A 26,330-nucleotide genomic window follows, 5' to 3' on the forward strand; every position below is an offset into this window, starting at 1 on the left:
GTTGATGCAGTCTAGAATAGCCTGAGGTTTTTTCTCTTTTTTGCCGCTGCATCACACTGCTGACTCATGTTAAGTTTGTGTTCTACTAAGATCCCTAGATCCTTTTCACATGGCAAGCCAGGTGTCTCCCTTCTTGTATTTGTGCTGGTGGTTTTATCTTGCCTAAGTGCAGAACCTTACACTTGTCCCTATTGAAATTCATTCTGTTTGTTTGGGCCCAGTTCTCCAATCTGTTAAGCTTATCTTGAATTCCAATTCTGTTTTCTGCAGCAAGTTGCTACTATTGCTTCTTCGTATATACAGCCCTTCACATTTGGGGATCAGTTTACTTGTGAGATTGCCTTACCCATATAGGACCGTGCAACTGCTTTGATCTGAAGAATTGGCACTGTTACAGGTGCAAATATTCATTCTGCAGTTTTAAGTAATCCGTACTTTACTGCAGCAGCATCTACACTTTGGAACTCCCTGCCAATTGAAAACAGGCAGGTTCCTTCCCCTTCACTCTTTTTGGCACCTGCTTGAAACATTGTCGGCCTACGTGGAGAGGTGTTTTAATCTCTTTTGCTGTTGATTTCAATTATCTTTAAATGCTTCTAGTTTAGTTTGTTTTTTAATCATTTTAAACAAACTCGTTTTATTGATCATTGTAATATTATAAACCACTCAGAAGTTTTGTTGCAATCAAGCGGCCTTCAAATTTTAGCGAAATAAACAAGCAAATGCCAAGGTAAACAGGTACCAGGTGCGTATCTAAGGGAAAGCATCCCACAATGACTGCCTATGCAGCCAGGGACCTGCATCTCCCCCCTAAGTCATTTTCTTGGTTCTCACCTCCTTGGCAAACTTGCATTCTCTGAAGGATGGTGTTACAGAGGGGGAAAGGTCCCCTTTGGGGGCTGGAACAGGGCCTCTTGGTTTGTTTTCCTGAGGTTCCACTTCAGCTTTCTCTGTATGCATCTAAGTTTTGAAATCGGCATATTCACCATAAGACTGCAGAATGTTCTAGGGCATACAAAACATGACCTAGAACTGGTAATCTTTGTTCTGACCCTGACATCCTGAGGTTCACCCTGTAACCAGAGCGGCAGGTGAACAAACGTGGTGTCATCACAGCGCAGGGCTGCCTCTTTAAAAAGAAAACAGCAGATGTTTGGATAAACCCAAAAGGTTGTTTGCACTGTACACAGGAAGCGACAAGAGTCCATCAAGCCCTCCTGCCCTCTTTCTGCTTTTGCTTGATTACCTTAAATCAAAAGAAGGCTGTTCCAGTCTTCCACGGCAAGGCATTTCCCCGTCAGGCTTTTGGAGAGTCTTTTCTCTCCCTTTCCCTCTCCCCAGGTTTCAGGACCTTCTTCCCCGCCTGGACATGGGACTCTTCATTCTGTTAGCCTTCGCCTTCTGCTGCTGCCATGCCAGCCCTCTCCAAGGCCAGAAGGTAGACTGCGATGATCCTGGGGTCTTTAACGCAGTGGATCTAGCCCTGAAGGAACTGAATCGAGGCATAGCTAGTGGCAACAAATATGCACTCAGTGTAGTCCTTGATGCCAGCAAAACAGTAAGTAAACTCTGGAACAACAGAAAAATCATCTCTGATTATTAATCTTCTCATGCAGGGCTATTAATTTGTTCTACAAGAAGATATTTCCTACAAATCAATGTGATCAGTTGCAGGACGGGACATTGCCCATGAGTCAGGAGTGCTAATTTTCTCTCTCCTATCGTCGTTGCTATCATATAGTTCTCTCTCTCTCCTTAATATTGAAGCACTCTAACTAGTATAAAATTAAATGAGCACCTATTATGACTCCGTTTAGTGAATATTTCAATTGTATTAATAATTATCTCTGCATAGAGCTCATGCCGGACTTCAGAAAGTGTTCACCCGCAGAGTTTTACGCGGGTAACTTGCAACTTACGTGAGGGTCCGGTTCCGTGGGTCCATGCAAGTACGCAAAAATGCGTAAAGCCAGAAATTCCGGGAACACCGCTCCCCAGCAAGGCGGAGGGGTGCTTTCCCAGTTTTGTCTTTTTCTAAACCTTTAGTCCTTTTTTTAAGCACCTCTCACAATTTGATTAATACCTCCACTCGGTAGCTGACGATTGTGCGGTGGGATGGCTGTGCTCAAAGGACCACCCGTAAGTTGAATGGTTGCTGTTTACTGGGAGGTAGTACTTAGTTTTAGCATTATATTCCATCTTTCCTCCTGAAGGAGCCTAGGGTGGCAAAAGTGGGGGGAGGGCAAGGCAGCAGGGAGGGTGGCACGGTCCAAGTATAATGGCAAGAAGTGCCAGATTGGCTCCAGTGTCAATCTCATTGCTGCCTCTCCTCCTCTAAGGCATCAGTGTGACCAGTTAAAGGTCAGGTGAGCATCAGCATCCACTACTGTCTCTGCTCTAGGCCCAGATTACATTGTTATTATTACAGTAGCACCTCCAGTTATGTAACCCTTTGGTTACGTAATCTTCAGGATGCAAAAGCGGCAAACCCAGAAGTATTTGACCAGGTTTCGCCACGCGCACATGCGCAGAAGCGGTCCTCAGGTTGCGGAAACCTCGGGATCTGACCGGACCTCCGGAACGGATCCCATTTGCAACCGGAGGTACCACTGTATTATTATTATTAATTGAAGTTATATTGGCAAACTGGCTAAAATGTATAAAAAAACCCTCAAATGTTTGTTGGAGATTTAAAAAGGGGGATGGTACCTTCATGCACCTGTGGTGAGACTGTGTGAGGATATGAGAATTTTTTGGATATAATATACAACAAACTGAAAAAGATCTTTAAATTCTCCTTCCAAAAAAACCAAAAAAACCAGAAACCTTTTTGTTAGGCATTATGTCCACTGAAATCCAAAAAAACATTAGAACCAACTTTATTTATGCAACTATGGCGGCTAGAATTTTAGTAGCAAAAAACTGGAAATGTGACTCAATTCCTACAAAGCTTGACTGGCGGGTGAAGATGATAGGATACTTGGAACTTGCAAAGATGACTGGGAGAATGAGAGGAAACTCAAACCAGAAAGTGTGTAAAGAATGGATAACATTTAAAGAATATCTAAAACAATATTGTGAAAATGCAAATCTCCTGACAGGTCTAGACTGAATCTTGAATATTAAGGAAAACTATAAATGTAGAAAAAATTCTGGATATGTAACAGATATAACAGGAAATGCGTAAACTTTAAGAATATGTAGAAAACACTATGAGGTGAATCAGAAGTGAAAAGTGTGTGTGATGTTAGATGATATGTTGTTCATTAATGTTTAGTTGTGGTTCGAGGACCCGATCCCCACATAGTGGAATGAAAACACAAGGACACGTGATATAAGGTTAATGGGCAAGAAAAGGCCACAACTTTATCGATTACAGCAAGTGAAAAGGTATTGGCTTAGGCATTGGATTACGTCAGCTGACTCCACCCACTCGGAGAGGGGTGAGTCTAAAAGGGGGGGGGTTATTCACCAGTAGGTGGAGCCTGTTGATGCTAATCCAACTATAAGCTCTCCCCTGATGTCACCGAGGGTCGTGCCATGGCCTCCCGCCAAGCAGGCATCGGACAGAATACACGACCGCCAGATTCCTTTAACGGAATACCCAAAAATTGAAGGCGTAGGCGATGGCCACACCTAGCCCTTCCACATACCACAACACATTATTCCAATGCCTAACCTACCCACCAATACCACGAAAGTTGTGACGATTGCTATGAGGTACGCAAAAAAACCAAAAAGCCTAATGCCAAATGGAAAAATTCCTACCAGGCCCCCCGGACAACCAGGGCGACCAACCTAAGGTCCATAGCAAGGCCAAAAGAAAACTGAGACCCTGAGCTCTAAGGGAGTGGAGGGTGGGTGACTCGCGACGGGACGACGAAGAGTGAGGCCGGGTGGCTGGCGCCGCCGCAATTTACGCTGCCGTTCATGCCCCCTTGGCGGCACCTGGTTGGGTGCCTGTCTGTGGGCGTGGGCGCCAGCCAGGTGAGTGGGAGGCAGGGGGCTAACACCCCCTGCTTGAGGCGGAGACCGGCTCCCGACCACAACCACTCCCCTCTTTTGCAGGAGGAGAGTCTTTGTCATTGAGGTGTTGTCTTTGTTTGTCTGTGTTGTTATATGTAAATTGTTTTGCAATAAAGTTTTAAAAGGGGGGGTTATATACCGCCCGATACAAGGGGGGTCTCACAGAATAAAATCAATATTTCTAGGCCTATGTGAGTGAGTGTTTTAAAGACAAAAAGTTCCAATGACTTTACTTACCTTCCCTTTACATATGTTTTAGATCAGAATGTCCTTCCCAGAGAGGCTTGCTCGCTTGGTACTACCCTTTATGGTCATTTTGGTGCTAGGTGAAGACTTTTAAAAATTACTCCCTAGCTTTTTTAAAAAACAGAAAACCTGAGATTTTAACAAATCTGTGATTTTAGTATCGTGAGGTACTGTTTTCTTTTTTTTTGCAAGTAAGTTTTTATTCAGAATTTGTACAGGAAAAAAGAAAAAAGAACTAACAAATACAAAAATAAACATTTTAACATAAATTATTCATCCTATTTTCATACTATACAAAAAGAAAGCATACAATCATACAAAAAATAATAATATAAACATTAGGCTCTCCTTAGCCTTTGACTTCCCTTCACCCTTTTGGTAAGTATCAAATAAATCCCAGGTTGCGTAATTAGTTTATTAAAGTTTATAATTATTAGCTGATAAAGTTTTTCTAATACCGCCAGTTCCTCCTATATATCCGTTCCAATATATTTCCAAAATTTACTCCAATTTTTTTGAAATTTCTGGTCATCTTGGTCTCGTATTCTGCCTGTTAATCTATCTAGCTCGGCATAGTTGATCATTTTGACCTGCCAGTCACTTATGTTAGGTATAGTTTCTGTTTTCCAGTATTGTGCCAGCATAATTCTTGCGGCTGTGGTGGCATAGAGAAATATTTTTTTATCTTCATTTTTTATTTCCTTACCCATAATTCCCAGCAAAAAGGCCTCAGATCTTTTGGGGAAAGTATATTTAAAGACTTTTTTAAGTTCATTATAAATTGCTTCCCAAAAAACCTTCACCTTGTTGCATTGCCACCACATATGGTAGAGGTCTCCCTCCACTTCACCACATTTCCAGCATGTCTTATTTTCTGATCTATAGATTTTAGCCAATTTTGCCGGCGTAAGATACCATCTATAGAGCATTTTCCAAACATTTTCTCTCAAACTCGTACAGGCCGTAAATTTAATGTCTCTATTCCACAATTTCAACCACTTTTCAAACTCGATGTTATAGCCGAAGTCAATTGCCCATTTAATCATTGCCTCTTTGACTTCCTCGTCTTTTGTATGCCATTCCAGTAATATGTCATATAATTTAGACAATGTTTTGTTTTTGCCTTCTATTATTTCTATATTGAATTTTGATTTCTTGTCCTCAAAGCCCATTTTTCTTTTATCTTGCTTTAACATATCATTCACCTGATGATATTGTAGCCAACCGGTGAATTGGTTCTTTATTTCCTCATACGGTTTAAGTTTAAGCCCTTGTTCTGATTTTCTTACCAAATCTTCGTAAGTGGCTGTCTTCCCTTCCATGTTGGTTTTTTTTATTGTTAAGACCTCTACTGGTGAAATCCACCATGGTGTTTTTCTTTCGAGGAGGTTCTTATTTCTTTCCCAGGCCTGATATATTGGTCCCCTGAAAATATGATTTAAGAAAGCCCTGTGGACTTTCACCTTCTCGTACCAGAGATATGCGTGCCACCCATACCGATTATTGAAACCTTCTAAATCCAGTAGGTCTCTGTTCTCCAATTTTATCCAATCTTTTAGCCAAAGTAGGCACGCTGCTTCATAATATAGGCTCAGATCTGGGAGAGCAAAACCTCCTCTTTCCTTTTTATCAGTTAGTATTTTCATTTTAATCCTTGGTCTTTTCCCCTGCCAGATGAATTTCATCAGGGTTCTCTGCCATTCTTTACATTGTTTTAAACCTTTAATAACTGGAAGAGTTTGAAATAAAAACAACATCCTCGGCAAAACATTCATTTTAACCACTGCTATCCTCCCTAAAAAGGAAAATTTCATCCTCCCCCATATTTCCAGATCTTTCTTTATTTTTTTCCATGTAACTTCATAATTATCTTTGTATAGATTTATGTTTTTTGCCGTGATCCACACTCCCAAATATTTCACTTTTTTCACCACCATGATTTCCACTTTTTGTTCTAGATCTTTCGTTTCTTCCTTAGTTAGATTTTTAACCAGCATTTTAGTTTTATTCTTGTTTACTTTAAAACCTGCCACCCGTGAGGTACTGTTTTCACATGCTGTGCATTGATCTGCTTTTACGTTTTTCTCTGCTCAGCACCGCAATGCTGCAATGCTATGGTATTTTTGCACTGCGTTTTTAATTGTATTCTGACATTTCGTGCCAGGAGCTGCCCCCAAGGACCATGTCTTTGGGTAGCTTTCTATTAATATTGTAAATAAGTAAGTAATTTGAGTCCGCATTAGAAATAGTCGCTGCAGCGTTGTGGGATGGAATTCCACAAGGACTGTGTGATGAATTGCTTCTTATTGTAAGACCAAATTGCTGCAGATCAGTTTCTCTGAATGACCCCAAGTTCTTTGTTATTGTGAGAGGGACTCCAATAATCCCACTCATTTGTGACACTTCTGAACGACACACCAAGGTGGCTGCTTCTAGCTGAACTTTGCTTCCCATGAAATTACATGCTTTGGGGTTCTACAGTAATACAGTGGTACCTCAGGTTATAGACACTTCAGTTTACAGATGCTTCAGGTTACAGACTCCGCTAACCCAGAAATAGTACCTCGGGTTAAGAACTTTGCTTCAGGATGAGAACAGAAATCGTGCTCCTGCAGCGTGGCAGCAGCAGGAGGCCCCATTAGCTAAAGTGGTGCTTCAGGTTAAGAACAATTTCAGGTTAAGAACGGACCTCCAGAACGAATTAAGTTCTTAACCCGAGGTACCACTGGACTGAAATTAAAATGGTTTTTTGAGCTGAAGTTGATGCTAACATAGGAGAGATTTGGCTGATATCTATCTATCTATCTATCTATCTATCTATCATCTATCTATCATCTATCTATCTATCTATCTATCATCTATCATCCATCTATATCTATCTATCATCTTTCTATCATCTATCATCTATCTATCCATCCATCCTTAATTTATTCTAGAATATAGGCATTGCTGCCCTGCTGGCATTTCTTAAATGGATCGTTCAAACCCATCTATTATTGATGGACTAATTAAGCATAAAAGCTTGCTTGTACAAGAGACCGGTGTCACTCTGGTTTCAAGCACAGTGGGTAGGGCTCGCCATCGTAGGAGAAAACAGCACGTAGCTTTATCAAAGGAGCCAAATATTGATGTTGCGGTGGGGCAAGTGCAAGTCTGGATGCAGCTGTAGATCACACAGTGCGTCGACCGCAGCAGAATTTGGAACAAGTCTTCTCCTTGGAAAGTTCACAACACGTCGGCTGAAGAGCTAGCTTTGTTTACAGAGGTTAAATATTCCCATCAGTTACCTTTCATTTATGAAATGTTTGCTCTGCTTTGCAGCTTCTGGACAACGGTTCAAAGAATGCTTAGCTGAAAAGGCTGTTTCACGGCATGTAGCAGAGAAACACAGCAGTGTGCTAGGTCCAGTTTCATTCTGTTGCTTCTGTGTTAACTCGGCACAAATTACTGCAGTTGAGTTAATGAGTCTGGGTGTTGTGTCCGATTCTGCCGTTTCACACGTGCAACACACTTCTGCTTGTGCAACTCCTCTCTCACACAGCTCCCCCCCATGCACAATCAATATCTGTTCCAGAGGATTGAGGGACCCTCTGGAGCAGATTGGGGGAGAGGGCACAGAGAGAGGAGAGGAAGGGAAAGTCCTGTTGTGAAAGCAAAAATATTTATTTATTTGAAGTGCTTAATATTTTTTAAAAATCTGTAAGTGGTATACAAAAATGACACATATTGAAAACAGCATCAGATAGATAGATAGATGATAGATAGATAGATAGATAGATAGATAGATGATAGATAGATAGATAGATGATAGATAGAAAGATAGATAGATGATAGATAGATAGATAGATAGATAGAGCTAAAAACAGGAATTCAGAAATTATGGGCTCTGATCTTAAGTGCCAGGGAATTACCAGGCAAAACAATAAAACCTCCAAGAGATATCTGAATACATCTGATATATGCTACGATTTGGCATGTGCTGTCATCTTCTTTCTTATGTGTAGAGGATTTTTTATTTTTCTTTAAAGAGAAGTGTATATTATTTATTTCATCTGCAAATTGCTTCCCATAAGGCATTCCAAAGGGATTTAGCATCAGGCTATGAGATTTCCCCACATGCAATGGGGCTACCTAAACACAGGTTTATCACTTCATTTACCATTTTCAAAAAACTAGGCCTTACAGCAGGGGGCACCAACCTTTTTGAACCAGTGGGTACATTTTGAATTTGAATTTTGATGAAGTGCTGCATTCTACGATTCTATGAACAGAATGGGAGCTGCTATCAGTGCTCCCACCACCACCCTGCTTAACCGCAGACAACTTCAAGCTTACTAAGAGAAATCGTCTATATGTCCTGCTGGTTTTGACTGTGGCACACAACTCGGGCACATTAATTTCATTGGGTTTTCTTTGAGTAAAACCGAGCTGGACACAAACTTAAAACACAGATGAAATTGGCAGCACCTTCAAAACAAGCATAGGCGACTGAATCGTATGTCCGGATTAGGCTTGCGGAAAACAATGATAAAAGGGTTTTAGATACTTCTTCCACCTCCAAGTCCTCTTGCACACCCAAAATCTGCTCTGGAGGATCTCCCCAACCCTCTAGATGGGTGGGCAGGTGTTTGCAAAGAAGCTATAGAGGGGAGGAGAAAAAGAAGGTGGTTTGTGAGACTCTTCACCATCAGGGTCCCAATGCAAGCTACAACAATTTAAACTTGGTTCTCAAACTTAATCCATTCTAGGAGTGTGTTCAACTCCCGAAACTGTTCATCAACCAAGGCGCAGCTTCCGATTGGCTGCAGGAGCTTCCTGAACTCAAGCGGAAGCTAATAATAATAATAATAATAATAATAATAATAATAATAATTTATTATTTATACGCCTTCCATCTGACTCGGTTTCCCCAGCCACTCTGGATGGCTTCCAACAAAACACTAAAATACAATAACCTAAGCTGCGTTAGATGTTCAGCTTCTGAAAAACCGGAAGACTTAATTCTGGGTTTGCGGCGTTTGGGAGCCAGGGTGTTCGAGTACCAAGGTACCACTGTACCAAAAACAGTTCAAAACTAAATACAGTGATGAATTTGGGGTATTTACTTAATTTTCATGAAATGATCCAAGGGTAGCGGCACAGGGTATGTGTTTGATATATGGTAATTCTATTTTGATATTTAATTTGATTGGGAAAGTCTTTATCAACCTCCTCCAAACTGAAGCCATGTGGTTTTTTTAGACTCTAGGGCCATCTTCCCCAGTTAGCATGGCCAATGGTCAGGGATGAGGAGATCAGTGGTCGAAAACATCTGAAGGGCCCTATGTAGAAAGCTGATTTAAATATTCATTTTACTATGCAACTCCCTCTTGGGATATTTAGGTGTAGTAATTTCAATTTGTCTACCACTGGTCAAACAAAAGCACTGAAGTATTCCGAACAGAAGTATTTAAAATGTAAAAAAAGAAAGAAAGCTAAGAATACACTGTCTACCAAACAAAATTTCTTGCACACTTTTAGAAAAATGGGTTTACAGCAGAGAAGAGCCTGGTCATTTATGATCCCGGGGAATAGGCCTCATTTAAAATGCTGCACATATTAATAAGTCATTAAGAAATCCTTCTGAAAACGATCTTCCTGGCTCGCTGTGGAAATGATGAGCACTTACATAAATGTTTTCTTCAGCCAGGCCCTGGCCAAAATTACATTGTGACATATCAGCTAAAGAAAACCTCTTGCGTTGCTGGAGATGCGACTCCCTGGCAAAACTGCGAGTTCATGCTATTATCGGAGGGAGTAAGTATCTCTATTTTCTCTCTAAAATGTATGTATAATTTAGCACAAACATGGTGGGAAGGTGCTACAGGAGAGGGCAACAGACACAGGCGCATACCGCTAAACAGTCCCGATTTCTGATTGGATCAGACCAAAAGACACCCATTTTATTTTATTTTATTGGTCTCATGCTGTGGTGCAAGTCAGCGGATCTGCGCCAGAGTGCCGGGCCAAAGGGCTATCGTTTTTTGGGTGTCTCATGTTCTTGAGGGAATCCTCTGGTTTCCATGAAAACTGGAGACCAAAAAAACAAGTGTCCCAATTTTGATCAGCGGGATGTTGGAGGGTATGAAGTGTTAGGATATAGTTCCATTCCACCTTAAAACAGTACAGGTATGACGTTTGTGTATCACATGCCTGTTTACTGCCAGCACTGTCTGCTGGGAACTTCTGTTGTGTGTTGCTTTTGCTATGCAGCTGTTTTTGCTGGACACGAAGGCAAGCAGTCATGTTTTCCTTTGTTCCTGGACTACGCTGAACAAATGCTGTAAATGATGCTGGCACAACTCTCTTTGTCTGCCTCTTCCATTGTGGATGATTTATACACTCTGCTGACAGAGTGTGCACGGGTCTCGGAACGTAGTCGCTGACTGACTGATGCTGTTCCACGGGAGTCCGGTGATCGTCCGGAGCCAGCTGGGGGCCTGCCTGATGCCCCCGTCTCCCCGGCAGTATCCCAACATGCAGGAGCGCCCATGTGGAAATGCTTTACACAGAACATGGGAGAACTGTGCTCTGGGCACAGGTCACACCGACATCTTTATATTTTTTTTTAATAAATATTTTTATTAGATTTTCCATAAAAAAAAACATTTTTACAAAATTATACATCCATTTTTAACTTAAACCCTTTTTTCCAGAACTTCCCTCAGCTTGTCTGATAATTTTCCGTTTATTTTTTATCCTCGTCTCACATTTCACAATATTATATTGCACTCAAATACTCTTAATCACATCATATTTTTTAAACGATATTTCTAACAGTAATTTCACAGAGCTTCTTGAAAGCCAACGAACGTTATTTGCTCATCACAGAATTTTTTGATATACTCTGTAAATTTCTTCCAGTCCTCGGAGAATCTCTGGTCACGTTGGTTCCTAATTCTCCCCGTCAATCTGTCCATTTCTGCGTATTCCATCAGTTTCATCCTCCATTCTTCTTTCATGGGCATCTCTTCCTGTTTCCATTTCTGTGCCAGCAAAATTCTGGCTGCTGTTACTGCATACAAAACTAATTTCACATCTTTTTTACTAATTTCATTATCCAGTATTCCCAACAAGAGAGCTTCTGGTTTTTTAACCGCACCGATATCTTTAGCAGGGATTCCAATGATGAAATTGTATTGGTTGCCCAAGCATGCAAGCTACAGTGTGTATGACCCTTTGCTTGTATGTACAACTCACCAGAGTCTGAAGGACACATACCTAATGTCAATAGATATAACAGCAGTTTCCAAGATGGAAACGGAAGAGAAGCGCTTGCTGGATCCGACCAGAGGCTCTTGCATTGGCCAACCAGATGCCTAAGGGAAGCTCAGTGTGGAATAAGGGCTTGTGTACATCAGAAAGCTGATCCGTGAGAGCAAAAAAAAATATCCTACCAACTGCTATATTGTAGTGCTACTATTGATATATTTACTGCTGCAAAACCCAGAGATTCATTTCCATGCTAATTCCATCTTTACAGGGATCAATATATTCGCCATTAGCACTACATCAGACTACATCCACACAGGGTTTTTTTTCAAATAACTAAGCAAGATTATCCCTGCTTCAAAGTACTTTGTCATTCATTCGTGAATTACGGTTAAGCAGTGCTCCAGCAAACATTAATCTTTTTAATAAATAAATAAATAAATAAATAAATAAATGAAACCACCCACAATGGATTAAAAAAACCCACATTTGCAGCACTGATCCATTATATGATCAATTTTCCTTTATCACGTGCTTTCAACTGACTTTCAATGTGAGATTAATCCTTTTCGGAAACAAATCACACGATATCACCTCAGGATATCGTTTTGGGTAAAGAACGCCTGCTTGGATTAGTTCTGGATGAGAACATTAACAAATGATAGTTTCCAAAGAAGGAGTTGGCTAAATCAGCTTCAAATATCAACCCTAAATTATTCACCTAGTTTTCCATTTACACATAGTCTGCCTGAAGGCAACTGAGGCGATGTTTGAACACACCCTGAAACAATAATAAAATAGAGGGCCATAGAATAATTTTGAAACATTAGTTAAAAGTCAACGGCAACTAGAGATGGGGAAAGATTTTTATTCAGTCCACTTTTTTAAACAAAAATGACCTAAATTGTATAATAATAATAATAATAATAATAATAATAATAATAATTTATTATTTATACCCTGCCCATCTGGGTGGGTCTCCCCAGCCACTCTGGGTGTCTCCCAACAGAATATTAAAACACAATGAAACATCAAACAGTAAAAACTTCCCTAAACAGGGCTGCCTTCAGATGTCTTGTAAAAGTCAGATAGTTGTTTTATGTCCTTAACATCTGATGGGAGGGCGTTCCACAGGTCAGGCGCCACTACCGAGAAGGCCCTCTGCCTGGCTCCCTGTAACTTTGCTTCTCTCAGGGAGGGAACCGCCAGAAGGCCCTCAGTGCTGGACCTCAGTGTCCAGGCTGAACGATGGGCGTGGAGACGCTCCTTGAGATATACTGGGCCAAGGCCATTTGGGGCAGGCTTCCTCAACCTCGGCCCTCCAGATATTTTTGGCCTACAACTCCCATGATCCCCAGCTAGCAGGACCAGTGGTCAGGGATGATGGGAATTGTCGTTTCAAAACATCTGGAGGGCTGAGGTTGAGGAAGCCTGGTTTAGGGCTTTAAAGGTCAGCACCAACAATTTGGATTGTGCTCAGAAACGTACTGGGAGCTAATGGAGGTCTTTCAGGACCAGTGTTATATGGTCTCAGCGGCCGCTCCCAGTCACCAGTCTAGCTGCCATAAGAATAGAAGAAGACTCTGCTGGATAAGCCAGTGGCCTATCTAGTCCAACATTCGGTTTTTACAGTGGCCAACCTATTGAAAACATGCAAGGAGGAGCCAAGCATAAGAACACTCTCCCTTCTTGCAGCTTCTAGCAATGGCTGTTGAGAGGCATTACTGCCTCCCAACCATAGAGGCAGAGAATAGCCATCACATCTAGTAGCCCAAACTAATGCACAGATCGGAGCATAATTATTAGGGCTCTGCCCCTGATTCAGCTGAAGCCCTAATCCCACACCAGATCAAGTTGATCTGGGCTCCAGCTGAATCCAGTTGAGATGGCTTTCGATCAGTCACCTGGGGTTGCCAAAAGGCAGGACAGTTGGGTGGGAGGGGAGAAGGAGAGACAAACAACCTCTGCAGTGTTTGCCGCAGGGAACTGGCAAAGCAACACCCAGCAGGATTGAACCCTTTATTCACCAGCTGGTGATTGGAAGGTATGATCCTGCTCTCTGCAGTGGAGGGAGGAAGGAGGAAGGAGATCTAAGGTGTCTCCATCTTCCCCTCCCAGCTCCCAATCATAGGCTTGCCATACGTCAGGAAAATTCCTGACATGTCCTGGTTTATGGATGTAAAAATGGCGTCAAGGGGGAATTTTCCTGAATCGGCAAAATGTCAGGGAAAACCGAGGTGTATGGCAACACGGTGGGAAAAGCAGAAACAGCTCCAAAAACTTAAAATTACCCAAAGAAGCTCAATAACTTTTGAAATATGGCAACCCTACCCAACCACATGTTTAAAAGGTAAAGGTAAAGGGACCTGAGATAGTTAAGTCCAGTCGCGAACGACTCTAGGATTGCGGCGCTCATCTCACTTTACTGGCCGAGGGAGCCGACGTTTTGTCCGCAAACAGCTTCTGGATCATGTGGCCAGCATGACTAAGCCGCTTCTGGCGAAACCAGAGCAGCACACAGAAATGCCGTTTACCTTCCCGCCAGAGCGGTACCTATTTATCTACTTGCAATTTGACGTGCTTTTGAACTGCTAGGTTGGCAGGAGCAGGGACTGAGCAACGGGAGCTCACCCTGTCGCAGGGATTCAAACCACCGACCTTCTGATCGGCAAGCCCTAGGCTCTGCGGTTTAGACCACAGCTTAAAACTGTAATTCAAGTTGTGAGTGGGGGAAGTGAAGCCACATCTTCTTCCCCTGCCCAACTCCTGACCACAAGTTTAATCAGAGTTTTAAACCCTGATTAGCACTAAGGTTGGCCTGCAAATTGATTTGAGAGCTTGATCTGAGTCAGTTTGGCCCTGGGTCAGTGCTGAGCCAAAGTGCCAGACTGAGGGGACCTTGCAAAGCCTTAATTCTTCTTCAGGTATTCCTTTATGTATCAAGTTTCTTTCCTTTTTAACAATTTTTTAATTAAATTTTCAACAAAAATAACAAAAACAAAAAACAATAACGAATATAACAACAAAGAAAGAAAAATATACACGAAAACAATATCAATTCCATAAAATGGGATTCTCTGAATCCCGTCACACACACACACACACACACACACACAGTTCCTTAATTTTTTCTTTTCAGCTGCATATCATTTCTACTCCAAATTATTTTTTATCTCAAATTTCCTATACTATCTCTATACTTACAAATGTTCTTAAAATGCTGCCAATAAATTAACCTGTTTACAATACTTTTGCAAATATATAATAAACATTTCCCATTCTTTTTTAAATTTCTTGTCGTCTTGATTTCTGAGCTTTTCAGTTAATTTCGCCATTTTAGCATAGTCCATTAACTTGGTTTGCCAATCTTCTTTGGTTGGGACTGCTTCCCTTTCTATCCTGCCCTTCTTCCCAAAGAATCCCAGGCCTGCATTTCTCAGAATTTTGCAAGTCTTCAAATTCTGAAGCACAGTTCTAGCAGTAACTAACAGCGTAACTACCAGGGAAGAGGAATTTTATGTCTGGTAAACACTAATCATTGTCCTTCTCACTCCTTGTAGGACTCCGGCGAGTGTAAAGCTGAAGTTCACATCGATGACTCCGCTGAACATTCCAACGTTTTGCAGAAATGCACTAACATTACTGGTAGGTGGTATTTTTAAGTTAGCACACAGTAGACTGACCGAATAGGAAAACAGTGACCAGGAATGGGCAGAAGAATGGTCCATGTTGATAAATGCAAAGAAATGCTCCCCAGGAAAAGATGAAAGCCCCAAGCTTGGTTTTATGTTGTTGTTGTTAAGTCGTTTAGTCGTGACCCCATGGACCAGAGCACGCCAGGCACTCCTGTCTTCCGCTGCCTCCCGCAGTTTGGTCAGACTCATGCTGGTAGCTTCGAGAACACTGTCCAACCATCTTGTCCTCTGTCGTCCCCTTCTCCTTGTGCCCTCCATCTTTCCCAACATCAGGGGCTTTTCCAGGGAGTCTTCTCTTCTCATGAGGTGGCCAAAGTATTGGAGTCTCAGCTTCAGGATCTGTCCTTCCAGTGAGCACTCAGGGCTGATTTCCTTAAGAATGGAGAGGTCTGATCTTCTTGCAATCCATGGGACTCTCAAGAGTCTCCTCCAGCACCATAATTCAAAAGCATCAATTCTTTGGCAATCAGCCTTCTTTATGGTCCAGCTCTCACTTCCATACATCACTACTGGGAAAACCATAGCTTGAACTATACGGACCTTTGTCGGCAAGGTGATGTCTCTGCTTTTTAAGATGCTATTTACTTAAATTAAAAGGAGCCCATTTCGTGATGGGTTACTTTAGTACGTGTGGAGCAAGATAGGAATTGAGAAATGGGCCACATGGAGATATTCAGCCAACAGGTCCGTGTATTTGAAGGGGTTTGTGTGTCTATGAATATATTTGAGACCTATATGCTACCAGTACTTACCCTGAGGCAGAAGGAAGCCTGGCTAAGACCCCCATTAATATTTCCCAACATGTACATATTTCATTTAGATTTATGGTTTGTTGAGGTAATTAAGAAACAAGGCTAGGAACTGAAGGCCAGGCTGGCAGGACTGAAGCAGAAGCCTACCAAATTCTCAGATGGACACATGTGAGGGGGCAGTGCCCAGATCTGAAGAATCGATGCCCGTTGGATGTGTCCGAGGCCTGAGGATTTGCAATACGGTTTGTTAAAGCCGTTTAGCACTGAACTTGGAGCTGCAACTCCAGCTTCGTGTGGCAGCGCTGTGGCAAGTTATGTTGTAGCGCCTGTGCAAATGCATCCCCGATTGCTGAGAACCTGAACTGCTTGCAAGCACCTTAGCTAAGCTCCGTTCTGCGAATGGCTGTTTGGCTTTATTTTTACCTACCAGCAAGTCTTCTAACTTCATTCTCAAGCACATTTATAAGGCAATGGTGACACCTAGTTGTCACTGTTAAATGGTACCTGTATGCGTTCTGCAGGGACACTTTCTGGCCCCTTTGTGAAAGCTGAAATCTAACATACACTGTGCACCGCCGGAAAACACGGCTCTGATTCCGAAGTCTGGGAAAGTTCCCCGTTGTATCTGAAGAAATGTGAAAACTAGAAGTACCCTCCAAATCTATTGAATAGGATTTGCTACGTTCAAGGTGCCTTGTCAATCACAGGAGCCAATTCCTAGGAACCGTGGGGGCTTCAGCCCCCACAATAAAATATTTGAGGGGGCCGCCTCCCCAAGTTTTGGGACATTTCCATTCAAAGGGGGGGTGCATTGTGTCACGAGCCCCCACAATATTTTATTCACGTTGGCACCCCTATTGTCAATAGCTGGATGAATTCGCATGGCCATGGAGACCAAGAGAAGGGGAGATTGCCAGTTTCATTAATGCTGCAGCATTAATGAAATTAAAAATTGCCATGTTCAAGCCCAGTGATAGACTATTTGTGTACAGTGCTCAGAACTACTCTGCCTTCGACTCCAGTCCTCTGGTCCTTCACCTCCTGTGTTTTTTATTATCTGTAAGCTGCCTTGGGTCCCTGTCAGCTAAAAAGGTGGGGCATAAATAAATTTATTAGTAGTAGTAGTACCACTTATAAACGCCATCTCCAACTCCTCGAAAGATTCCATCAACGGTGTCTCCAAAATTTTTTACACATCACTTGGGAAGACAGGCGAACTAATATAAGTGTACTGGAAGAAGCAAAGATCACCAGTGTTGAAGCAATGATTCTTCAACATCAACTTTGTTGGACTGGTCATGTTGTGCGGATGCCTGATGATCGTCTTCCAAAGCAACTACTCTATTCCGAACTTAAAAATGGAAAGCGTAATGCTGGTGGTCAACAAAAGAGGTTTAAAGACTCTCTTAAGGCAAATCTTTAAAAATGTAGTATAAACACTGACAACTGGGAAACACTGGCCTGCGAGCGCTCCAGTTGGAGAACAGCCTTTATGGAAGACAATCTTACTCAGCTACGAGTGATCGCCAAAGAAGAAGAGTAGTATTTCTTTTCCCTTGCCTCCCATAGGAGCCCAATGCAGCAGAATAACAAAACAACAAACAAAATGAAACAAAAGCAGTGTTTTCACATGCTCATTTTCTCCCGCAGGACTATAGCTGTACAGTACAAAGGGGTCCTTCTGACTGGTGTTCTATGGCAGGTGTATTACGCAACATGTTCCTGACTCAATAATAATACATTAATGGTCGGTTGATTCTGCATCGTTAGTTCTTCTGCTATGCTTCCTGAAAGCTACCACATTACTACTGTCGGGAGGCACTATAATAGCGCAACAAACGCAGGGCAAAGCCAGAAACTTTGCAATAGGAAATGTCACACGATTTCAGCAGGACGTTGTAGGATGTGCACCAATTGCAAGTTAAGCATTGGCTGGATGTTAAGCAGTTTGCCCAGCCCTAAGGCTTTGCAGGTGCAAAAGTGGGGTGACGTATGACCACTGAGATCCCATCATGAGCGCAAATCATCATGAATGTGCAATAAAAGGGAGGTTTGGAGGGGCCCTACATTTTGGAGAACTGGGCTCTTGCTTCTATTTAAATTTTGATTACTGTAAAAGCAGCCACAATTAGACTGGGACCACAGCACTGAGGGAAGAGGGTTGAACATTTTTCTTAATGTTGTTCATCGACTGTGAATGTCTTACCTGAACCACTATTTCCCCCAGGAAATTTCTTTCTTTCTGCATTGTACCAGCTCACCGAAGCTGGCAAAGTGCTGTTCTTGTTTTGCTTGTTCTTCAGTCCCAGACAAGGTGACCAGGGTGCATGCCGGATGCCTAGGCTGCTGGCAATCCATATCCACCAAGATTTTGGAGTTGCTGCCCATTTTGAGACACGCCATAAAGCTACATAACAACCAGAGCGGAATGCCAAACCTTTTTGAAGCTGGAGAGATAGTGAAAGCCCAGCGTCAGGTTTGTATATGTCTGGGGTGGAGGGAACCTAATGTCATGCGCCCCTTGACATCATCTGGGTCTCCATACGCGGGTGTCATGACCTCAGGGTCTGCCTCACCCTCTTCAGGGGATAATAATAATAATAATAAATTTTAAATTTTTAAATTTATATCGTGCCCATCTGACTGGGTTTCACCAGCCACTGTGGGCAGCTTACAACATATACAGTCGTACCTTGGTTTTTGAACAGCTTAGTTCTCTAATGTTTTGGCTCCCGAATGCCGCAAAACCAGAAGTGACTGTTCTGGTTTTTGAACGTTCATTTGGAAGCCGAACGTCTGACGGGGCTTTCGCAGCTTCTGATTGGCTGCAGGAGCTTCCTGCAGCCAATCAGAAGCCATGCTTTGGTTTCCGAATGTCTTGGAAGTCGAACAGACTTCCAGAATGGATTCCGTTTGACTTCCAAGGTACGACTCTGTGTGTGTGTGTGTGTGTGTGTGTGTGTGACATAACATCAAACATTAAAAACAAAATATCCTATACAAGCAACAGACCAATAAATCAATAGAAACCAATTACAATAATAACAACAATAGTGATAATAATAGTAGACTGTTTACAGTTATACCCAAATTAAAGTAACCACCAACCTCAACTACCGTATTGTTCGCTCCATAGAACGCAGTTTTTCCTTCTTAAAAACTAAGGGGGAAAGTCTGTGTGTCCTATGGAGCGAATGCAGGGGGGAGGCAGGCAGGAAAAGCCCCCAAGAGCCTCACACAAGCTTCACGCGGCTCTTGTGGGCTTTTCCCCAGGAGGGAGAAGGGACCGCCGCTCCCCGACCTGTTCTGGGGGCTGGGGTCGGGGGAAGCTCAGGCTTACCCCGCCCCCAGCCCCACAAGCTCCAGGAGTGGAGGCAAGGCTGTCTGAAACCCCCTGAGCGCAGCAGCAGTTCGAGCTGTGCTCGGGGGCTTCAGGCAGCTATCCACAAGCCTTCGGAGCGTGGTGGGAGTTCCCCCCGCGCTCCGAAGGCTTGTGGATAGCAGCCTGAAGCCTGGGGAGTGCAGCGCCAACTCCCGCTGCGCTCCCCGGGCTTTGGAGCGTGCCCCCAGCCCCACAAGCTCCTGGAGCGGCGGCAAGGCTGCACGCAACCTTGCCGCTGTTTCTGGACCTGTTCTGGGGGCTGGGGTCGGGGGAAGCTCAGGCTTCCCCCGCCCCAGCCCCGCAGCTAAAAATGAAGCCATGACAGCTAGCGGGATCCATCCCACTCGCTGTCTTGGCTTCTGCCAAAGCTGCGTGCAGCCTCTCCCGGCTGGAGAGGTTGCACGCGGCTAAAGAGGAAGCCAAGACAGCCAGCGGGATGGATCCCGCTAGCTGTCTCGGCTTTTTTGCTCTTTGGGGCTGGTGGGGGGGGACACTAAATTTTTTTTTCTTTAATTCACCCCCTAAAAACTAGGTGCGCCCTATGGTCCGGTGCGCCCTATGGAGCGAAAAAGACGGTAAACATTTAACCAACACCAACCCGACAAAAATGAAACAGAGGAGCCAAAATTAGAACATTTTAAAACATTTTAGCTAGTTGCCCCAACCCAAGATTTGTTCCAGCAAGACTGTGGACTTGGAGCAAAAACAATGGGAGGAGTGGGAATTGCCCACAGAGCCCCTCCCAATGGTCCTCACTGCGTCAGAAGGTCCAGCATGGGAAGAGACGTTCACTTCCCCAGCCTGAAGAGGTTTCATTGCCCCTTGTGACTTTGAGAACTCCAGCCCAGAAGCTCAGCAGAACCGCCATCTCCCTTGAGCTGTAGGGGAACTTTTGTGAGTCATTTACAACCTCTCCTAAACGTTTCTTCCAGGTGGTGGCTGGATGGAAGTATAATTTTGAGTATTTGGCCAGAGAGACAAATTGTTCCAAGGCTGAATTTACAGATTTGACTGCAGAATGCAAAGCTCTTCCTCAAGGCGTAAGTGAACCTCTCTGTTTATTCTGGAATAAAGAAGGGTTCCAGAATTTTGTGCAAAAAACACCTCAAAATGTTAGGATCACCAAACGTACATGAACCAATGGATGAATGAAACATACAAATTGGACAAATTAGTATTTTTGAAAATTGCATACAATGTGCATATTTGATTTACACAGAATTTGGGAAATAAGTCTGAAGGAGGACAAAGACAGATGGAATTGTATGTAACCAACAGAAAAAATACAGAGTGCATAGAAATGTGATAGCATTTGATGTACCTGAGGCTGGCCCTCCATCCCTAACCTCACTCTCAACCTTTATAATGTATGATGGAGATTGTGAACAGAATCGCCAGGGAGCCAGAGCAGACAGACCAGTTCAGGGAAGGGTTTCTTTTTCTTTTCTTGAACCAAACCTAGGGACGAAGGAAAAACTCAATTCAGCTGGTATTTCTTTTATTAATTAATTTATTGTTTTATTAATTAAATTTTTTATACCGCTCTTTCTCTGTATATCTCTGTGAAGTTCACAACATTTAAAGGCAAACTTACCAAGTTAGCACTTTCCAAAGCAATACACGCACCAAAACACAGTCGTATACTGAAATTAACACTTCTCTGAATTTTGCAAAGCAATTCTAGAGTTAAGTGATATATACAAAAATGCAGTGCTTTTTCCCTTTAAAAAAATGTTTAGGGGTAGTCTCATTTTGATTTGAGAAAATCACTATTTTATAGTTCAAATCGGGAAAAATCAATACAGGAAATGGAGAAAAGTACAAAGATTCACAAAATGTTTAGGGGTATGCGTACCCCTGTGTGTCCCCCCCCCCCAGAAAAAGCACTGCAAAAATGCATATACTGGGGTAAAAGAGTGCATATAAATGTATGTATGTATTTGTGAAAATAGCACACAAAAGCACATTACACATGGGGAAATTGCTTTGCAGAAATGTGTATATTAGGAGACATTCTTTGCAAAAATGTGCACACTGGAAGAAATTAGCAGTAAGATGCTGTTAAATTTTCATGAGAACGTAAACATTTTTTTTAAAAAAAAAGATTTCAATACTGTTTGCACCTGCAAAAGTTTCAGGGTGGACATACTGTTTTGTTTCTAATCCATACATGTCCCATAGCTTCCTGCTGAAGTCCTGTATCTTTTCAGACCACAAGTGTTCTGGTCCCGTCCCCCGTCCCCTGGTTTTGTTGTGCTATACTGCAAATATTGCCCCTCCAGACTGCAATATTGCAGTAACGTTAGGCTAGCATCCCTGAACAAGTAATAAAGCAGAATGATGTGTGGACGCTTCGGTATAAATCCGCTTTTAACGCATTATTATTGTGTCAATGACGTGTTGCAGAACGCACCTGCAAAAACAACACCAGCCTGGTGGGATCCTGGGGCTGCAACAACATCATAGCAAAAGTGGGAACTAAAGTCCTGTCTAGCTCCTAGACGGTAGCTTCCTCCAGGGATGTTTGGCTGGGCAGCCAAAAGCACTTCAGGAAACAGCAGTTTAATTCATTCTGTTTCTCCTCTTGGCCAAGAGAGCTGTGCTGGAAGAGTTGCCAAAAGAAATAAAAAGATTAAGATAGCAACCAATTTAACTCCAGGCAAATATTTCCATAAAAAGGAAGTTGTTAAATGATCCTCTAAAGCATATATATCTGCAATGCAGTTCAGAGGAGGGATGTTTCGAGTGGAGATATATATATATATTTCAGCTAGGAATTTACTAGCTACTGCATTGTTAGAGATGCCTCTGAGTTAGAAAGAACAGCTGATTTGCTTGTTCTTGCTCTGCGATTCTGCCTCCTAATTCCCCCATCAGTGGTCCAGGCCAGATTACAGGGGATCGGGGGAATGTGGATCAGGAACATTGTTTGGAGATCCTGCAAAGCAGGCGTGGGGAACTGCAGCTCACCAGACTACAACTCCCATCATCCCTGTCCATCAGCCAGGATGGCTGCAGCTCATGGAAGCTGGAGTCCGACAGCTGCTGGAGGTTCTCAGGTTCTCCACTGCTGGAGTAGACGAGAAAGAGGAATACATAGGAAGAGCTGTTAGCCATGAGAGCTAATTGAAACCCTAACCCCTATCATAATGAAAGCATGGTACTTTTTTCGCCCCCTCGCCCCAACAGCTATGGCTATTGCCTACCCAACTTTCTTAAGGAACCGCCCAGCTGAACTTAAGCCTCGAGGGAAGCAATGGACATAAAAAAAACTCCGAAACAGAAACAAGGTCATGAGAGGGTAGGAGAGGGTATATTAATTGCAATTCATCCCTCCATATGTGTGAGTTGAATATACACTGAGCAGATCTTAAAGTCCCACCCTTGGCAGAAAAATGGAATGAGGTGCCTCTGCTCAGCTTCTAAACTATGGGTTACTATTTGACTACAAGAACTCAAGGGACGCGGGTGGCGCTGTGGGTTAAACCACAGAGCCTAGGACTTGCCGATCAAAATGTTGGTGGTTCGAATCCCTGCAATGGGGTGAGCTCCCGTTGCTCGGTCCCTGCTCCTGCCAACCTAGCAGTTGGAAAGCACATCAAAGTGCAAGTAGATAAATAGGTACTGCTCTGGCGGGAAGGTAAATGGCATTTCCATGCACTGTTCTGGTTCGCCAGAAGTGGCTTAGTCATGCTGGCCACATGACCCGGAAGCTGTACGCTGGCTCCCTCGGCTAATAAAGCGAGATGAGCACCGCAACCCCAGAGTCGTCCGCGACTGGACTTAACAGTCAGGGGTCCCTTTACCTTTACCTTTACCTTTACAAGAACTGAGCTTAATACAAATGAAATTTCATCAGTAATTTAGTGCCCGTTTCTCCTCATGTACATAGTTTTGTATACAATATCACCTTATTTTTGCAAACCAATTTCCCCCTAATTTAACACAATTATGTATGTTATTCTTTGTAATATATCTATTTTAAGCACACTTTGCCCTAGTATATGCAGCTTTGTGCATGTTGCTTGTCGGGAGAACTGCATTGCAAAATTCAAAGAAGTGTGAATTTTGAAGGCGGTGTTTGGGTTCATGTACTGTTTCAGACAAGGGACGCAGGTGGTGCTGTGGGTTAAACCACAGAGCCTAGGACTTGCCGATCAGAATGTTGGCGGTTCGAATCCCCGCAACAGGGTGAGCTCCCATTGCTCAGTCCCTGCTCCTGCCAACCTAGCAGTTCGAAAGCACGTCAAAGTGCAAGTAGATAAATAGGTACTGCTCCGGCGGGAAGGTAAACGGCGTTTCCGTGCACTGCTCTGGTTCGCCAGAAGCGGCTTAGTAATGCTGGCCACATGACCCGGAAGCTGTACGCCGGCTCCCTCGGCCAATAAAGTGAGATGAGCGCCGCAACCCCAGAGTCGGCCGCGACTGGACCTAATGGTTGGGGTCCCTTTACCTCTACTGTTTCAGACACTGCAAATTTGGGAGGATGAACCAAATCGAATTTCTCTTCCATCCCTGCTGCCCTATGAATATTAAAAAAGGAATGGGAATGGGGGGGAGGTGTGGTATGTCCTTAACATCTGGGGATTTCTTTCTCCTTTTCCAATTCAGCCAAGAGGACCACATCAGGACATCAAAAAGAAGAGCAAAGCTTGAGATGCAGCAGCCAACACACAGCATTTGCTTTTATTTTCGGGGTTTAATGACCACTTCACCTTGTCTTCTTTTTGCTTTCTGTCCCCGCTCCAGCACATAGCTAGTTGCGTAGTTGATGCCGTTGTGGACTTGAAAGGGAAGCTTGTGCATGCTGAACAGAAGTGCATCCTTCGAGGTTTGTAACTGCAGTATTATAAAAAAAAAATTGGGGGGTGAAGTTAGTATTCATCATCTCTACGTGGGGGCAAAAAAGGTAGGGCACTTTTTGGCTCTGTTTGGGCCACAGTGCTGTGTCACACGGGACCTGGCATTAATTCCTATGGGCCAAAGAGATAAGTGAGAAACAGACCGGAGGACAGAACACAGGCTCAGCTTACTTAGGACAATGCGGAGATGGGAGACCAAAGCGTAGCCTCTTCGCCATAGCTATGGCAGCAGCGCCCATGCCCACTGTCAGGGGACTGCCATCGGGACTGGCGAGGGAGGCAGGGGGGTACAGGGAGCCTCCGACGCTTCTGAGGAGCAGCCACTCGTCAAGGGGTGGGGAAAGCCAGTAGAACAGAGGGGGAAGGGGATAGCCAGGCGAGGGGAGGGCTCGAAGATGCTACTGAGAGCCCCAGCACCTCACCTAGCCCGGCTGGCCAGCAGACAGACACGCCGTTTCCATCACCCAGCTTACGCAGAGGGGTGAAACGTAAGGAGGGGAGGCAGAGATTTGGGGTTTCCAAGTTCTTATGTTGGGGGAGAAACCAGAAGGGGCCACTCCCAGAATCTGCAAGCGACTAGGACGGACATGAACTTTGTGTTTCTGCACTGTATGTAGTTTGCACCAATAAAACCTGTAAAAGACAGGTCTGAGTCCTGCCTGGTTACTCGCGAGCAACCACCACCAGCGCCTGACACCCACATAGGCCTTCTATAGCTTCCTCTGGGCTTCCTCACCTCTCCCCGCTGAAATTAGGCTTGAAAGAAACATTCTGTTGTAACCAATAGAATGTGGTCATGGCATGTGCTCAGTCACAATACATGCGTGGTGCCTGCAGCGAGGTCTCCATTTTGAAAATTATTTGATTTTGATGAAATCTAACATGTTTGTTCGTTTACTTACAGAAAAGGAAAAGTTTTCTGGCGCTGTTTGTCCTGGTTGCCCTCAACGTATTCCAACAGACAGCCCAGAACTGAAGGAGCCACTGGCAGTTGCCCTGGAGAAATACAACTCACAATGTGGTGGCAATTTCTATTACAAAATTGAAAACATTACAGAAGCTTCAAGCCAGGTCTGAACTCTGTTGCTACCATTATATTTCAATGTAATGTTTTAAGAAAATTGACTCAAATTGGGATGAACTGTTCAGTCTGTCTCGAGAGACAATGGGAGGTGCCTCAGGGGGTGAAGTCAAACCGCTGGGGAATCACAGCGCCTGCTGTGGCTGCAGAGACTGATGACTCATAACCGCTGCCCCCTGTGTTGTTTTTGCTGCGTTATCAGCACCAAATTGGCCTCCCTGGGGCACAAGCCTGGGCAGTGTTTATGGAAGCCCTGAGCTGCCCAGACTAAAAGACCCACCTCTCAACTTCCAAGACCCCCTTCTCAGCCTCGCTGGTGTGGTCCAAAGGAAAGCAGAGCAATCCGTTTGGCACCAGCTTGGCTGCAGGAGTTGCAAGAAGGAGGCATACAAGACGCCATCCAAACACCTTAGGGACTCCACTCAATTTGTTTAGGGTTTACTCCTTAGCCTTTTCTTCTCCCAAATATATCCTGCAAGGCAGAGGAGCTTTAGAGTCAGAGCTTTCCTACTAGAAGCGTCACCTTCCCAGGTTGATGAGCCCCACCTGTCCCTTATGGGAACATACAAAGCTGCCTTTTACTGAATCAGGCCAACGATTCATCAGCTCAGTGGTGTCTACACTGGCTGGCAGTGGCTCCCCAGGGTTTAAGGCAAGGGACAATCTGAGCCTTACCTGGAGACGTCGGGGATGAAACCTGGGACCTTCTGCATGCAAAACAGGCAACCCATCACACTGAGCTGCAGCCCTTCCCCAAAATTTAGACTTTCCCATACTGGGAGTCAAACCTGGGCCACTTGGGTGAAAACTGTGGGAATGTTCAGGGATGCAATTTAGCAGAGCAACTTTCCCCTTTTTTAAACTTGCACAGCGGATGTGTTTGCTCAGGCTCACTAAAGCCTCTAAAATACGTTTTCCTTTTTGGTAATTCCCCATTTAGTCCCTCGTAAAAAGATAGACACGACACAGTCTTCTTTAAAAGTATAAAAAGAGTTTACTCACACATTCTGTTCACAATTGGATCACAGAAGGCAG

General features: G+C 43.7%; 1 protein-coding gene across 1 annotated transcript in view; it reads left to right on the plus strand.

Moving 5' to 3' along the window:
* The first annotated feature begins 1,180 nt into the window (after window positions 1–1,180).
* KNG1 (kininogen 1) overlaps window positions 1,181–26,330 on the plus strand; it is a 29,649-nt gene continuing 4,499 nt past the window's right edge. The window contains exons 1-7 of the mRNA XM_081008035.1: window positions 1,181–1,558; window positions 9,958–10,068; window positions 15,084–15,168; window positions 18,274–18,446; window positions 20,285–20,392; window positions 24,102–24,183; window positions 25,119–25,285. Of these exons, the coding sequence (XP_080864161.1) occupies window positions 1,370–1,558; window positions 9,958–10,068; window positions 15,084–15,168; window positions 18,274–18,446; window positions 20,285–20,392; window positions 24,102–24,183; window positions 25,119–25,285 (915 nt within the window). The 5' untranslated portion in view covers window positions 1,181–1,369. The remainder of the gene's footprint in view (window positions 1,559–9,957; window positions 10,069–15,083; window positions 15,169–18,273; window positions 18,447–20,284; window positions 20,393–24,101; window positions 24,184–25,118; window positions 25,286–26,330) is intronic.

This window comes from Podarcis pityusensis (genome assembly GCF_964106645.2).
Source record: "Podarcis pityusensis genome assembly, chromosome: 5".
Classification (NCBI taxonomy): domain Eukaryota; kingdom Metazoa; phylum Chordata; class Lepidosauria; order Squamata; family Lacertidae; genus Podarcis; species Podarcis pityusensis.